At 42.9% G+C, this 14,700-nt stretch overlaps 1 protein-coding gene and 1 long non-coding RNA gene across 5 annotated transcripts; one reads left to right on the top strand and one right to left on the bottom strand.

Moving 5' to 3' along the window:
- On the bottom strand, positions 1-7,322 carry slc30a8 (solute carrier family 30 member 8). 4 transcript variants are annotated; one of them, XM_061760836.1, is made up of 9 exons: positions 7,187-7,322; positions 4,808-4,968; positions 4,570-4,716; positions 3,866-3,971; positions 3,627-3,787; positions 2,942-3,054; positions 1,802-1,907; positions 1,595-1,729; positions 1-433 (listed from the first exon to the last, which is right to left on the bottom strand). In XM_061760836.1, exons 1-9 carry the CDS (start codon positions 7,258-7,260, stop codon positions 288-290), a joined length of 1,149 nt encoding a protein of 382 aa, XP_061616820.1. In that variant the 5' UTR covers positions 7,261-7,322; the 3' UTR covers positions 1-287. The 4 variants fall into 4 exon arrangements, with proteins under 4 accessions (XP_061616820.1, XP_061616817.1, XP_061616818.1 ...); XM_061760833.1 differs by having other exon boundaries at positions 3,866-4,019; XM_061760834.1 differs by having other exon boundaries at positions 3,866-4,019; positions 4,808-4,965; positions 7,187-7,321.
- LOC133471370 (uncharacterized) lies at positions 4,555-7,327 on the top strand. Its single transcript, XR_009786201.1, has 2 exons — positions 4,555-4,669; positions 6,003-7,327. It is a non-coding gene; the product is annotated as an uncharacterized LOC133471370 (long non-coding RNA).
- Positions 7,328-14,700: the final 7,373 nt, after the last annotated feature.

The following is a 14,700-nucleotide window of genomic DNA, read 5'->3' on the forward strand; positions in this document are numbered from 1 at the left end:
TCTCGGTCCATTGATTTATTTAATAATTCATGTTAACGTAACGTACAACAGTGGTGAAAAGGTGGTTTTGTGAAAGTATTAAAAGCAGCCTTTGACATAGTACTGTACAGAGATTATAGGTACAATCATCATACACTTAAAATAGAAGTTAAAAAAGATTCTCTTAGATTAGGAAATACATTCAACTGTTGTCTTTCGTTCAGGTACAAGCTCAAAAGTTCCACACTTGGGGTAAAAAACAAGAAACCATAGAGTATTGCAGAACCAACAAATATTACTCAGGCTTACTACATCTTTGGGTCCTCACACAGGGTGCAACCAGGTTTCAGGTCAGCCTGTCGCTCCATTTGGATGGTGACCGAGTGGACGTTGTAAGATGAGTAACAGGCCTGAGTCATCTCTCGCAGAACTGTCTGAGCATCCACTGACTCGTCTGTGGAGAGAGGAGGGGGGGGGGGGGGGGGGTATTCAAATTAGTTGACATTTGCAGTGGCTTGCAAAGGTATTTACTCACCTTGAACTTTTCCACATTTCAACTATACAAATGTAAATGTGTTTTTTTAGGATGCTTGGTGATACACCAACACAAAGGGGTGCATAGTTGGAAAATGGAAATAAAACTGGATTTTTTTTCTTTTTTTTTTTTTTTTAAACACAAAAATGTGACATACAAAATATTCAGCTTCCTCTACTTGGATATCCCTAAATAAAATCCACAGCAACCAATTGGCTTCAGAAGTCACCTAGTAAAATCCAACAGGCACGTGAGGCTTCTTATGAGTTTGACACTGGACAGAGCAGGGTGGTGAAACTTCTCAAGCTGACGCTGAGAAAGATCTGGATCGCTATTGGCTGCGGTCGAACTTAAAAGCTAAAGCAGCTGTTAATGGCTAGCTGCTCAATGTAAGGTACAGGGAGTGCCAATCGAATGAAACATTTTGTTCTTTCACATATGCAGTGGACCCTGGCCATTTGTGGGGGTTAGGGACCAGGCCAGACAGCGACTAGTGAAAATCTGTGGATAATTAATGCCCATTATAATTGCATTGAAAAAACAAAGAAAACAAATTTAAAGCAAAAAAATAAAATCATAAAAAATGTTGAATAAGCGGGGACGTACTGCCAGTCAGCGTTCTTGGTTTTAGTTCCCCCTCAAAAAAGAAAAAAAGTAAAATGAAAAAAAATGTGTGAGAACATATTGATATTATTCTGACAGTATTTTTTAAAAAAGGAAAAAAAAAAAAATGGAAGAAAAAAAGATATATTGCAAACTTTACAAAATAACCCTGCAGGACATAACTTAAACAATTACAGTATATTTCCAAAGCAATCTTACCATCACTGCAAATGATGACACGGAACATTTACCATGTAGGCATGTGTTGTTCAGTTTCAGACAAACAAATTTAACGTTTACACAAAAACAGTACCAATGACTTTTTCAAAACGCAGTTGTGTAAAGCAAATGGTCAAAATGAGTGGGTTTGTTTTTCCAGTTTAAAATAATTTTACACATTGAGTTACCATCTGGATTTGATGGAGCCAAGCAACAAAAATCACATTGGGGTTGATTGCACCACATTTTGCAACTCACCGATGGCCACATGCGCAGACAGCAAAGCCTGGTTGACAGTGAGGGCCCAGATGTGAAGGTTGTGGACCGCCGAGACCCCTTTAACTGCCAGCAGACCATCTCGGACCTCGCTATAGCTCACCCCTGCTGGGGTACCTGAGATGGAGGTCACATTTTAAAAGATAGGCAGGCGGCTACAACTATATGTGTTCCAGGTGACAGGCTCACCTTCCATCAAGACAATCAGAATATCTTTCATGATGGTGAAGGTGCTGCACAAAACTAATATGGAGAAGAGGAATGTGCAGATGGGGTCAGCCATCTTGTATTCTGGCTGAAATGTATTAAAAGCGCCAATGTTAAATATTTCCTATAAATCTTAGATGTAGTAGCGGTATAATGCTGCAGTATTTTAAAGCTATTTACTACAGGGTATCCCAAAAGTCCCGATCAATAAACGGCTACTGCAATAAACGGCTACTATCACTACTGGATATGAACCCTGAACCTTCTTGAGCAGGCATTCACACAAAGTCGAGAAAAATCTTTCCGGAGGGCTGCTTTGGAACGCAACAAAAGCTCGATCCGTCTCCCCAATTGCGCTTCGTGCTCCCCTGACCTCACACCTTGTGACTATTCTCAGTGAGGCTACATCAAAAGCAAGGTTTATACCACACTAAGCACTGTGACCTGTCAAGAAGAATCTGCAGTGAGGTCGGGAAAGAAATATTGCAAAACATCCATGAAACCTGCATCCTAACTTCCAAAAGTGGCTCAAATCATGGCAACATAGTTCTTCGGCATTAAAATGCCACAAGATGGCGCCAAGGTAACTATGGTTTTGACCCGAACGCAAAAGCAGCAAAAAGGTGAGTTTTTGAGCAAATAACAGAGGTTAGGTTCCTAAAAAAATTAAATAATATCTACAAATAGGTCAATAATATGGGGGTTCACTGTACAGCAGGTGTGTCAAACTCATTTTTGTCACGGGCCACCTTGTAGTCACGGTTTCCCTCAGGGGCCACATGAAATGACGTGGCGGGCCAGATTTGGCAGAAGTACAGAAGTGCGTATGGTTGCAGGTCATCATGTTTGCCTGTGTGAGTGACGGGGGCACACAAGATCGTTGAAGTACACCAAGCAACAATACTTTATATACTGGTTTCCATTAACGAAGCAGACACAGCTTTGACATTCTCCGCATTCTTTAAGGATGAGGATATTCTAGACTTGATTGCGCACCATGTACTTGTGGAACACACACAAATTATGTACACTGGATTAGAAAGAGAGGGGTATCACATGTACTACTTCCTATGCTGTCCTGTGGGACTGTATAGGAAGTCGACCATATGCACAACTCCTCACCTTGAAGAAGATGATGATGGCGCTGACGAGCACACTGAGACTCTGAAGAAGATCCCCCACCACGTGCACAAAGGCTGCATGCACACTGGCGTTGGCCTGCTGCGCTCGCCCCCCTGGAAAAAAACAACAACAACATTTACAGCGTCTAATGAATTCGTTTCCATGGTGCTGTATATTGTCTATATTGTCGTTGAGTCATTTGCAGCGACTAGGAGCATTTTCTTTTCTAAAAATGCACATCTGCGTCTGGTGTTTCTCAGCTTCATCTTGCCAATATATGTTAAGTTTGCTGCACAGTAATATCAGGGGGAGGTGGGTGTTAACCAGTTTTCGAGAGTTTTGACAATGGGTGCAGGTTCCAACGTCTATTGCATCAGTATCTCCACAAGGCTTGTCAGCAGAAAGAAGCAAAAGACGAAAATTTACTGCGTTGAATTTGGACAGAGAACACCGTGGACCAACAGCTACAGATGACATGGCACCCTGACCATCACCAACTTTGGAAACTTTACACTTGATTTAAAACAATTTGGCTTGTGCGTCTCTCTACCCTTCCCCCAAAATCTGCATCTGTGATTCCAAAATGTAATGTAAAATTTACTTTGACTTGTGGTGTTGATTTTCTCAAGTCAATAGCACACCCGTCATACTCACTGACATTGAAAATATGCACAAATAAACATACCCTGATCATTTCTGTTGTGCTCTACGTTGTCAAGATCACTGGTGGAACGGGTTTGATTAGAAATCTGGGAGTCTTCTTTCCCGTTCTTGTGACTGTGGTCACGTGAAGAGAGTCCTCCGTGACTGTGCCCATGGCCGGACTGATGAAGGGTGAGGGCCATACTGTTTGTGTGCGAAATACAGCAGAAGCCACTGAGTAAAAATAGTATTAACATAAATGTAAATGTGTTATCTGCTCACATAATATTGGCCAAAACGGCACAGCCGGATGTAATGAGCATGACCGTGCCCTCGATTGTGTAATGGTCACTGATGAGGCGCTCCACAGCCAAGTAAACCAACACTCCTGTTACAAGCCAGATGGTGAACACTGACAACAGTGCACCCAAGATTTCTGCAAGGACGAAGACATGAGCACAGAAGACAAAAACAGAACAGTCGGAAAGAAAACAGGAATGCAGTTCAGACAGAGTGAAAACTGGACGGGGGAAAACGTTCACAGCAAAAATGAAACAATTCCATAGAAGTAACGATAATGTAAGGTAACAAATTCTAAAACTGGACATATAACATTGAGTCATTGGTTCAGTACTTACTACAGATATATATATATATATATATAATAACTAATATATATATATAATATATATCCATCCATCCATTTTCTGAGCCGCTTCTCCTCACTAGGGTCGCGGGCGTGCTGGAGCCTATCCCAGCTGTCATCGGGCAGGAGGCGGGGTACACACTGAACTGGTTACCAGCCAATCGCAGGGCATAATATATATATATATATATATATATATATATATAATATAATAGAATATATAATCAGTCAGTTGGGATTGGCCCCAGCTCACTCGTGTGACCCAGAACAGGATAAGCGGTCGAAAGTGGGTCAATGAATGATTTCAATTCAAGCACTTAAAACCTTCCAAGCGCTTTACCTGCACGGTGCCAGCCATAGCTGAGTTTGTGCGTCGCCGGTCTGGAGGAGAGCCACAGGGACAAGAGGCTGATGATGAAGCTGCACAAGTCCACCAACAGGTGAGCTGCATCGGTCATCACTGCAAGGCTTCCTGCAAAATACCCCCCTGGGAAAAGATTGGACAGACAGAAAAACACACTTAGTGAAATTGGTGATACACATAAGCAAATGGTATTCATTCAAAAACCTTGACGCACCGAGGATTTCGCCAATCATAAAAATCAGGCAGACGATGGACACCACAAGCAACCGCTTTCTGGCAACTTTCTTCTCTCTCTCGCGGTCATCCTGCGCGTGGCTGTTGTCATGGCAATGTTTGATGCCACCAGTGATATCTTGCTCCACCGCCGCTAGGCTGCTGATGATTCGTAAAAATTGAATCAAAACAACCAGAGGGAATGTAATTATGAAGATTAAAGTGGGGCAGTTGACCAGCAATATACACTTACCGTAATTTCTTGTGTATAATGCGTAAAATGAAATGTGTTTTGCCTGACCCTTCATGTTTTCTTTAAAGAATTGTACCCATCTTACAAATTCTGCTTGGGTAATCAAACATATCAGCAAACTGTATGTTTTCTCATTGACTAAATAAAAGCAAAGCTGTTAATTTCAAAATAAGAGCAAGTAAATAAAAAAAAAGTATTACGTGTTCAAATAAAGTGCTTAATGTCAGAATAATTATTTGAATAAAAAAAAAAAAACCCTAACAAAATACAGATAATACAGCCCATTTCAGGCCGGCAACCGTGGACGTGATGCATCACACGGGGACGGGGTGGGCAAATGTGTCGCCCCGTGATTGCAGTGGATGCCCGGGAAGATGTTTAAAGTGCCACATCATTTGCCACAACAGCCACGGTATGGACGAGAAACTTTATCGGCCGTAGTAGAACGGGGTACGTGCAACAAAACCTAACAGTATGTGATAGGGTTTTTCTCCGGGCACTCCAGTTTCCTCCCACATCCCAAAAACATGCATTCATTGGAGACTCTAAATTGCCCGTAGGCATGACTGTGAGTGCGAATGGTTGTTTGTTTGTATTGGCTGGCAACCAGTTCAGGGTGTACCCCGCCTCCTGCCCGATGACAGCTGGGATAGGCTCCAGCACGCCCGCGACCCTAGTGAGGAGAAGCGGCTCAGAAAATGGATGGATGGATGGATGGATGTGATAGGGTGTAACACAACTTGGAGCCAGTCCATATTGGGATGCAGAACATTCATTCCCCAGTATCTCACACTGGACAACTACATCTCTTCTAAAGCTAAACCATGTGTTTAATTCACCTACGTGGCAAACGCGTTTATTACGCTTAATATTGAATGTGTGAAAGAGATGAGTGAATTAGTTGTCGACAGAAAACCAATTCTATCAAATATTTATTTAACAGCAGGATGCGCCCCCACCCGCTGACGCCGACTCTGGCAGGTGAGCAACAAAAATGCACCGAAAGCTGCCCAGCGTCCACGTTTCATCCTTTTGAAAGCTTTGACAGAACACGAGAAACGTGAGGCACCCCATCAGAACGTGACAGGGCCGGGAGAGAACGTACTGGTCGAAGTAAACCGCAGGGCGTAACGATGTGCCTTTGAGCCTGCGGGACTTGAAAAAAAAATGGCCAAACTCCCATGGCACGTTACATTTTGGCCCAGCAACATTTTGTTAACAGAGCCTAAAGAGTTCAACATGGGTTTAGGAACTGGAGTGTGGATTAACAATTTAAATTGCCCAACTCGCTGTTGGAGTCTGCTTCCAACTACTGTTGAGAAGCCCTTGGGCAAGGCACCAACCCCACCCTGTCGAGGTCAAAAGGTGAAGCTCTGTTTGCACAACTTGGTTCACTGTGTATACAGCAGCAATTTCCCTTCGAGCGAGGAGTACAGTACATTCAAATAAATTCAACGCACTCTGCCCGCTGTCAGTACAGCACTTTACCTGTATGCAACTTAATATAAAACTAATTTTGTGTGCATGAAGTTTTCTTTTCATCGTGCCAAGTTACATCAAAAATTGTTATTGTACATAAATGACGTTTGACTTTTCACAGTTTCATTTAGGCAAAGGAGTTGAATCAGTACTTCGATTAGCATTCTTTTTTTTTTTTTTTTTTTTTAATAACGTGTACTTCTGCTTAAGTTCAGAGTGAGAGTACTTTCGTCATCTCTGGACAGTAGGAGAATGAAACAAATGCGCAGATCTGAAGAGGGAAGATATTCGAATCTCATGACCAGTGCGGTGCGCACAGCTCGTTTGCGAGGAAGCGGAGCGCTCCACACGTTGACACAGCTGACTGAATGAAAGAATCCCGTTTGCACACTGCTAATCCCTTCAGGGTCTAGTCCCGTGTGGAAAACACCATGAACTAATCAAAAGTGCAGGAGAAAATAAATAAAATAAAACCTCAACTGACTCACACAATAACGCATACCAAAAAAATAAAAATAAATAAATAAACGTATTTCTTCTAATTTCATGGTAAGGTTGTATTGAATGTGATTTAACGGGTTAATTAAATGAATACTGCCTTCATTAAGTTTTAGTTTCTCGTCAGAATTTTTCGACATAACGTCTTACCTTCCATGGTTACTGTAGGTACGTTTGACATCAGAGACCAGGCCAAATCTCTCGGGATCCTTGGAATTAAACATGACTGGCAAGGTGAAGGTCACAGCTGAAGAGAATCCCTCACAATTGCAGGGGAAACATACAAAAACTGGCCAATTTAAAAATAAATCAATCGCATACAGAAGGGGAAGCTTAAAAAAAAAATAAAAAAATAAAAGTAATTTTAAAAAGTTATTTGAATTCCTCTCAGAGCTCCGTTGATCCTAGTTGGTTTGAAATGGAGTAAACATCATTACCGTGCAGCCAGTGTGCACCGTCAAATACTAGATTCGCCCGGCAGCCGTAAGCATCGTGTGCAAAAAAAAAAAAAAAAAACAATTAAAAAAAATTTAAAAAAGGAAAAAAAAGAAATAAAGAAATAAACTTGCGCCAACTTTCATTCACACATTTAGGGTGCCAGTAAAATACATTGATTTGCTAGACCAGTTAACAAAGGGAATACATACTTGTATAAACCATACCACGTGGTCGGTGCACATCTCCATTCACACACCTATGGACAATTTAGAGCAAGGGTGAGGGTCGTTCGTGGATGAGGGTATAAACAAACAAACAAGGAGAAAAGGGGAAAAAGGGAGGAAAAAAGAAAAGAGTGTTGGTAAAATAGTTTTACTAATTTGCTGACGTGTCATCTGCTCATCAACAAAATATGTGGTTTAAATTTACCCAATTAGAGTAGCTGCGAATGGTTACCCTCAATTTATTGAGTAAATTCTATAGGGTTTTTTTCTTTTTTGTTTTTTTTGACATGCATATTTTGGGAATGTGGGAGCAAACCGGAGTACCTAAAACCTCAGCTGTGATGGTTTTTTTTTTGTGTTGTTTTTTTTAATTTTTAAGTACTTTGCGGACACTTTGCGTTAGTAAATAAGCAGCAGTCCGAGAGAGGAGACGACCTATAAGACATAGGTGCTATGAAGAAAGAAAGAAATGTAACAAGTGAGACCTTTTCCTTCGTGTATTGAGCACGACACACTTGCTATGAGTACGAAGCTGCAAACATTGCAGTTTTTCTCACAAGTGAAACCGTATGTATTACCCAAATACGCCACAAGATGGCGATCATGTCTTGTCACTCCGATGCAGTTCATTCATCCATCGACTTGTGACTTTCGGCTTGTCCCACCCATCCGGGGGTCATCACAGCGAAACACTATAGTATACATTGTATATTTCAATATATTTTGCTATTTGGTTTGTAGTTCGCAGTGTTGACATTTTCCACTGAACTTCATATTCATATTTTGTTGTGTGTGGATGTTGTGCTGTTTGAACTGCACTTTGGCAAGCGCCCACGCTTGTTTTTAATAAATAACTGGAAGCAGGCAATGTACATGCAAACAGCAACATATGTGTGCTTGATGACAGACTAATGTTAGCATTTAATGAACACGTGGACGTTCACATAGCTTTTATATCAATTGATATTTCACTATGACAGAGTGGACGTACGTAATATGATGAAAATCACGAAGCGCAAGTGCAAGTGTTTATATCTGAAACTATTTGCTGTTAGAGGCTCCAATAAATGTTACTGAAAACAAATCTGAGGGTTTTTAAAGGGCCAATTACCCCACATGAATAGGGTGGGCAACACATTATCAAGAGGCTTATCATTGTACTGGTATCTGTGAAAATCTACAATAAGACCTCAGAGTTTCATTGTTCTGCTACTACCTGGCCTATCTGTCAATTTTAAAAATTCAATATGGCCTTGAACATAAAAGTTTGCTCAGTCTTGCCTTACGGAATGAGGTAATGACATTTGAGGTGCTCCAAAAGTAAAAAAACAAACAAGCGAGTAAAATAGCCTTCATTGGGCTATTTTTAGTCAATTCAGTGGACTTTTAAAAGTCGCCCTGTTTCGCCCAGCAGTTGTACGTGTGAATAGATAGTGTTGCTCAGGGCTACAGAGAGAGAATAAAATGGCACGACAAGCGTTAGTCACACGTGACTGATCACACTGTTTATGAATCTAAATGCTGCTTTATAAATCTAAAGTCTCACACTGTTCGGTAGGCACATGCAAGTGGGCCGATATGTTCTCACCGTCCCAAAGAAATTGTACATCACGGCACAGTCTCCTTTAATGAAGATGCAGGTTGCCCCGACAGCCTCCCCTTTCGTCATGCTAATTACCCTTATGTGGCTGACACAAGACCCCCCTCACCAAAAAAAGAGTGGTAAACAACTACAGGTCAGGCTATTGCACAATGCACTGACGTCAGGTCGACTCCGTCAGGTTCACGCTCCGATGATGCTAGTTTGCTTTGCCAAGATGGGTGGTGGTGATGTTTGAGGGACGGACGGCAGGAAAGAGGAGGGCGGAGGAAGGCGAGAAAGTGCCCCCATAAGTGCCAAGGAAGTCATAACAGGAACCAGACGGGGCTACGCGGCCAAGTACGACTGACCCAGCGAGACCCGGAGAAGGACCGCTGCTGTATTGAACCTAACATGATGGAAGTGGTTCTAACCAGACTGCGGGACTTCTCCTGCAAAGCCGCCACCTTTGACGCTTGCACGCCCGCAGGAGCGCGCGGGGATGCCCGAAGCAGGGCCGACAGCCCCAGGAAAGGATGCGCGGCTGGAGAGGGCACCAAGCTGGACATCGAGAGCGCACTGGCCTGGCTACGAAGGGAACTGGTAAGATTGGAACTCCTAATTGTTCAAATCAACATTCATTGCAGTTAGAACAATAGAAACTAACATGACAATCCATCTAATCGTGATAAAAACCTCCAGTCAGCCTGAATGGGAATGGAAGGATATTGACTCTGTCAAGCCCCCTTTGTCATTGAGTTCACGGTCTAACTGCCGTAAATCTGCAGGAGTGAAGTTCAAGGCATTTGTCACCCAATAAAATGACTGGACCCTTTCGATGTGTTTGTCGTGTTGGAGGCCTCGCCTAGGTTTTAGCCATTTGTTCCTAAGATACATCTGAGTCATGCTGTTAAAATGTCAACCCCCCTTCCCCTTCCCCTCCCTTCCCCCGTCACTGTTAGACATTCCCCCAGTCTAATAGGATGTGTGTGTGTTGGTGTGTCGACAAGTCCTAAATCTACAAGTGTGTCTGTTTGCACCTCAGTGTGAGAACAAGTGAGAGAGGTTCATTCACAGACTCTTTTATGATTCCCACAGATGGGTCGGGACCCAAAAGTCATGTACAGCATTCGTATTATTTTTTTTTTGCGGTAAAGTAGAGAGCCTTACCAAGTTCCCACACTGAACATTTTAAGTAAGCGACAGGAAATGTTAGACGCTTGCGCCCCAGCTACAGTTTACACCGGAAACAAACACAGTGTAGCTCAGCTTCTGGCAAGTGGATGTCATCGCTAACAATACGCTATTGGCGGTATGTCATACAACAGTGTTTAAAATAGGAAATAATATATAATAATAGGAAAATGCGGGTCCCACGGTGACAACAGTTGAGAACCACTGGTCAAGATATTGTCCGCCCATGTACTGTACGTGCTGTACTGTATTGTACTGACCAACCCACCCAGCCTATCCAATTGAATTATGAGTTTTGCATTGTGTTGGAAGTGTTTTGTTGGTGACATCATGAACTTCCCATTGTGAGTAAATGAGGGGTTGAGCGATACCCTTAAATGTTCAAGTAGATCCAACGGAGAGCGGCAAGTTCTACAAGACACACACACACAGAATGTTTGTTCCACATAATGGTGGAAAAGCTCAGAAAGGACACAAGCTGAGGCAAACACGCTCCAGGGAGTCCAGCTCAGCGTGTGAATGGGAGCCCGGCCGGTAGCGCGTCGGCGTCACAAACTCAATGAAAGCACAGTTCGCGTTTATTCTCTCGTTCCTCGGATTGCAAACAAAAGGTAACATTTTCGACCGGAGCCAGTCTTCGGGCTGGTTCTGTAATTAGCAGAGAAAAGAAAAGCAGCTCCGCGCGGTGGGTGTTTTTTTCATTTGCGACATTCCTGGCTCCTTAAGACAACCTTGGACTGTGAAGTCGGTGGGATTCTGAATATCTCCTTTGACAATGGCAGCAATCAGACGGCCTCTCATTAAAAAGGGCATGAACAGAACCACAGAAAGAAGAATTTGCATTTGAAAGAAGGCGGTGGTTTCATTTTGAACAGGCCTCCTCAGCTTGATCAGTCAAATGAGCAGGACAAGTAAGCGAAAAGAAACTCCATTTTTAGGCTCAGGTCAGAGCAGACCCACGACTTTATGGGGCTCTAAGCCTATTTTTTATTTTGGGGCCCTCTATTTATGGCAGTACCTGTGATTATTAATCATAAGCGCATTAGTGCGCTTATGCCTTGGCTCAGTTTATCATACGTTTTAGTCCAATGTTGAATTTGTGCACTTCAAATCGCTGAGGTCCAATCCAGGGTGTACCCCACCCGGCTGGTCTACAGCTTACCCACGGCCCGAGTGAGGATGAGTGGTGTAGAATATGCATGGATACATGGATGAATGAGAGCATGTATTCAACTAAAAGGCGATGCATGCTGTGTACAGATGGAGATGCGATCCCAAGATCAAGCGTTGATCCGGCAGCTGATGGAGCTCCACTCTGGCATCCAGGAGCTGAAGCAGGAGCTGTCCGAGGAAGAGGAGGACGAGGAGGAGGAGGAAGAGGACTTAGACGAGGAAATGAACGTAGAGGGCAGCTCCTGGGACTCAGAGAGTGAACAGGGAAGCGTCTACTCCAGCTCGGGGGAGGAGGCTTCACCCATTCCCTTCCCCAAGAAACCTCAGTGCCTTTACACCCGGGCTTTGGTCAGGAAATCTTTCAGCAGGAGAAGCTCTGTGCCTTAAAAAGTCACATAGAACCGGTCCGGTCCAGTCGCACTTTTAACTCCTTCATGCTCTCCACGTTTGTAAGCATAGATACTCATACTCAAATTCAGAACTAAAACGCAGAGAGTATCAGCAGCAATCACCAATGGGGCAGCACGTCTGCCTCACATTTCTCACGTTGGTGGTCCGAATCTCGTCTGTGTGGGTTTCGCATGTTCTCCCTGTGCTTGTGTGCGTTTTCACCGGGTAATCCGGATACTTCCCACATCTCAAAAACACGCATTTTAGGTTAATCGAAGACTCTAATTGGTCATATAAAGTATGTGCCCTGCGAATAGTCATCTTTACTTGCATTGACCTAAAGGCAAGCACCGTCGCCTTTGTGTAACTTAGTGTTTGTGAGACAAACCTTATACTTTTATGTGCATACAAAGAAGTATGGGACACCTGATCATTACCTCTCAGTCAAGTTCTTCCACACCATACTCAGCCAATCAGGCCTTTATGGACCTGGGATTGTGCACTCGGGAACACAAAAGGCGCTTTTTCAAACTGTTGTGAGCATACAAGTGTCCAACATGTTGAGATAAGAATAATAATAATAAGAAGAAGATAAGAAGAAGAAGAATCTTATTGATTGATTAATTCATTGATTTGTGCGTCTCAATTCTTTTGTCGGTGTAGTTAAGTATTTAGACAACAAGAGAAATTTGATGTCTGATTTGCAAAGTGTAAGTGTTGTATTGTCCATTGCTGGATGAATGTAAAAAGGTTACACCGCCACGGGTCGTTAGTGCTGAAAGCTCACTGACCTGACACAACTTTAACGGCATACGAAATGGAGACACCCGTTAGTACAACCCCACAATAAAACTATTGTGACAGAACAATATTGTGTCTGGTCTTTCTTCTTATTTCTTATCTTAAAAGCCAAGGGCAAATTAGCTTGATTACAATAAAAACAAAAACTGTGCATCTTACATGGTTGGGAAATAACTACAACCGCAATTCCAATGGAGTTGGGACGGTGTGTTACACATAAATAAAAACCTATGTTCAACCTATATTTAATTGAATACACCACAAAGACAAGTTATTTAATGTTCAAACTGATAAACTTGATTGTTTTTAGCAAGTAATCATAAACTTAGAATTTTATGGCTGCAACATGTTCCAAAAAAGCTGGGACAGGTGGCAAAAAAGACTGAGAAAGTTGAGGAATGCTCATCAAACACCTGTTTGGAACATCCCACAGGTGACCAGGCTAATTGGGAACAGGTGGGTGCCATGATTGGGTATGAAAGGAGCTTCCCTGGATTGCTCAGTCTTTCACTAGTAAAGATGGGGAGAGGTTCACCTCTTTGTGAACAAGTGCGTGAGAAAATAGTCGAACAGTTTAAGGACAATGTTCCTCAACGTACAATTGCAAGGAATTTAGGGATTTCATCATCTACGGTCCATAATAGCATCAAAAGGTTCAGAGAATCTGGAGGAATCACTGCATGTAAGCGGCAAGGCCGAAAACCAACATTGAATGCCCGTGACCTTCGATCCCTCAGGCGGCACTGCATCAAAAACCGACATCAATGTGTAAAGGATATTACCGCATGGGTTCAGGAACACTTCATAAAACCAATGTCAGTAAATACAGTTCGGCATTACATCCGTAAGTGCAACTTGAAACTCTACTATGCAAAGCAAAAGCCATTTATCAACAACACCCAGAAACTCTGCCGGCTTCTCTGGGCCCGAGCTCATCTAAGATGGACTGATGCAAAGTGGAAAAGTGTTCTGTGGTCCGACGAGTCCACATTTCAAATTGTTTTGGGAAATTGCGGACGTCGTGTCCTCCGGGCCAGAGGAAAGTTCAAAAGCCAGCATTTGTGATGGTATGGGGCTGTGTTAGTGTCAATGGCATGGGTAACTTACACATCTGTGAAGGCACCATTAATGCTGAAAGGTACATACAGGTTTTGGAGAAACATATGCTGCCATCCAAGCAACGTCTTTTTCATGGACGCTCCTGCTTATTTCAGCAAGACGATGCCAAACCACATTCTGGACGTGTTACAACAGCGTGGCTTCGTAGTAAAAGAGTGCGGGTACTAGACTGGCCGGCCTGCAGTCCAGACCTGTCTCCCATTGAAAATGTGTGGCGCGTTATGAAGCGTAAAATACGACAACGGAGACCCTGGACTGTTGAACAGCTGAAGCTGTACATCAAGCAAGAATGGGAAAGAATTCCACCTACAAAGCTTCAACAATTAGTGTCCTCAGTTCCCAACCGTTTTTTGAATGTTGTTAAAAGCAAAGATGATGTAACACAGTGGTAAACATAACCCTGTCGCAGCTTTTTGGAACGTGTTGCAGCCATAAAATTCTAACTTAATGATTATTTGCTAAAAACAATCGTTTAACAGTTTGAACATTAAATATCTTGTCTTTGTAGTGTATTCAATTAAATATAGGTCGAACATGATTTGCAAATCATTGTATTCTGTTGTGTGGCACGGTGGCCGACTGGTTAGAGCGTTAGCCTCACAGTTCTGAGGTGCGGGGTTCAATCCCCGTCCCCGCCTGTGTGGAGTTTGCATGTTCTCCCCGTGCCTGTGTGGGTTTTCTCCGGGCACTCCGGTTTCCTCTCACATTAATTGGAGACTCTAAATTGCCTGTAGGCATGACTGTGA

Source organism: Phyllopteryx taeniolatus, chromosome 21 (assembly GCF_024500385.1).
Source record: "Phyllopteryx taeniolatus isolate TA_2022b chromosome 21, UOR_Ptae_1.2, whole genome shotgun sequence".
In the NCBI taxonomy this organism is placed as follows: domain Eukaryota; kingdom Metazoa; phylum Chordata; class Actinopteri; order Syngnathiformes; family Syngnathidae; genus Phyllopteryx; species Phyllopteryx taeniolatus.

What these genes read in the sequence shown, in the direction of transcription:
- slc30a8 (XM_061760833.1), bottom strand. Translation starts at nt 7,260, where the DNA reads ATGTTTAATTCCAAGGATCCCGAGAGATTTGGCCTGGTCTCTGATGTC. An exon ending in GCCGTTTTGGCCAATATTAT is followed by an intron (nt 3,788 to 3,865) that starts GTGAGCAGATAA and finishes GCACACAAACAG; the next exon opens with TATGGCCCTCACCCTTCATC. An exon ending in TCTGATTGTCTTGATGGAAG is followed by an intron (nt 1,730 to 1,801) that starts GTGAGCCTGTCA and finishes CCTCCATCTCAG; the next exon opens with GTACCCCAGCAGGGGTGAGC.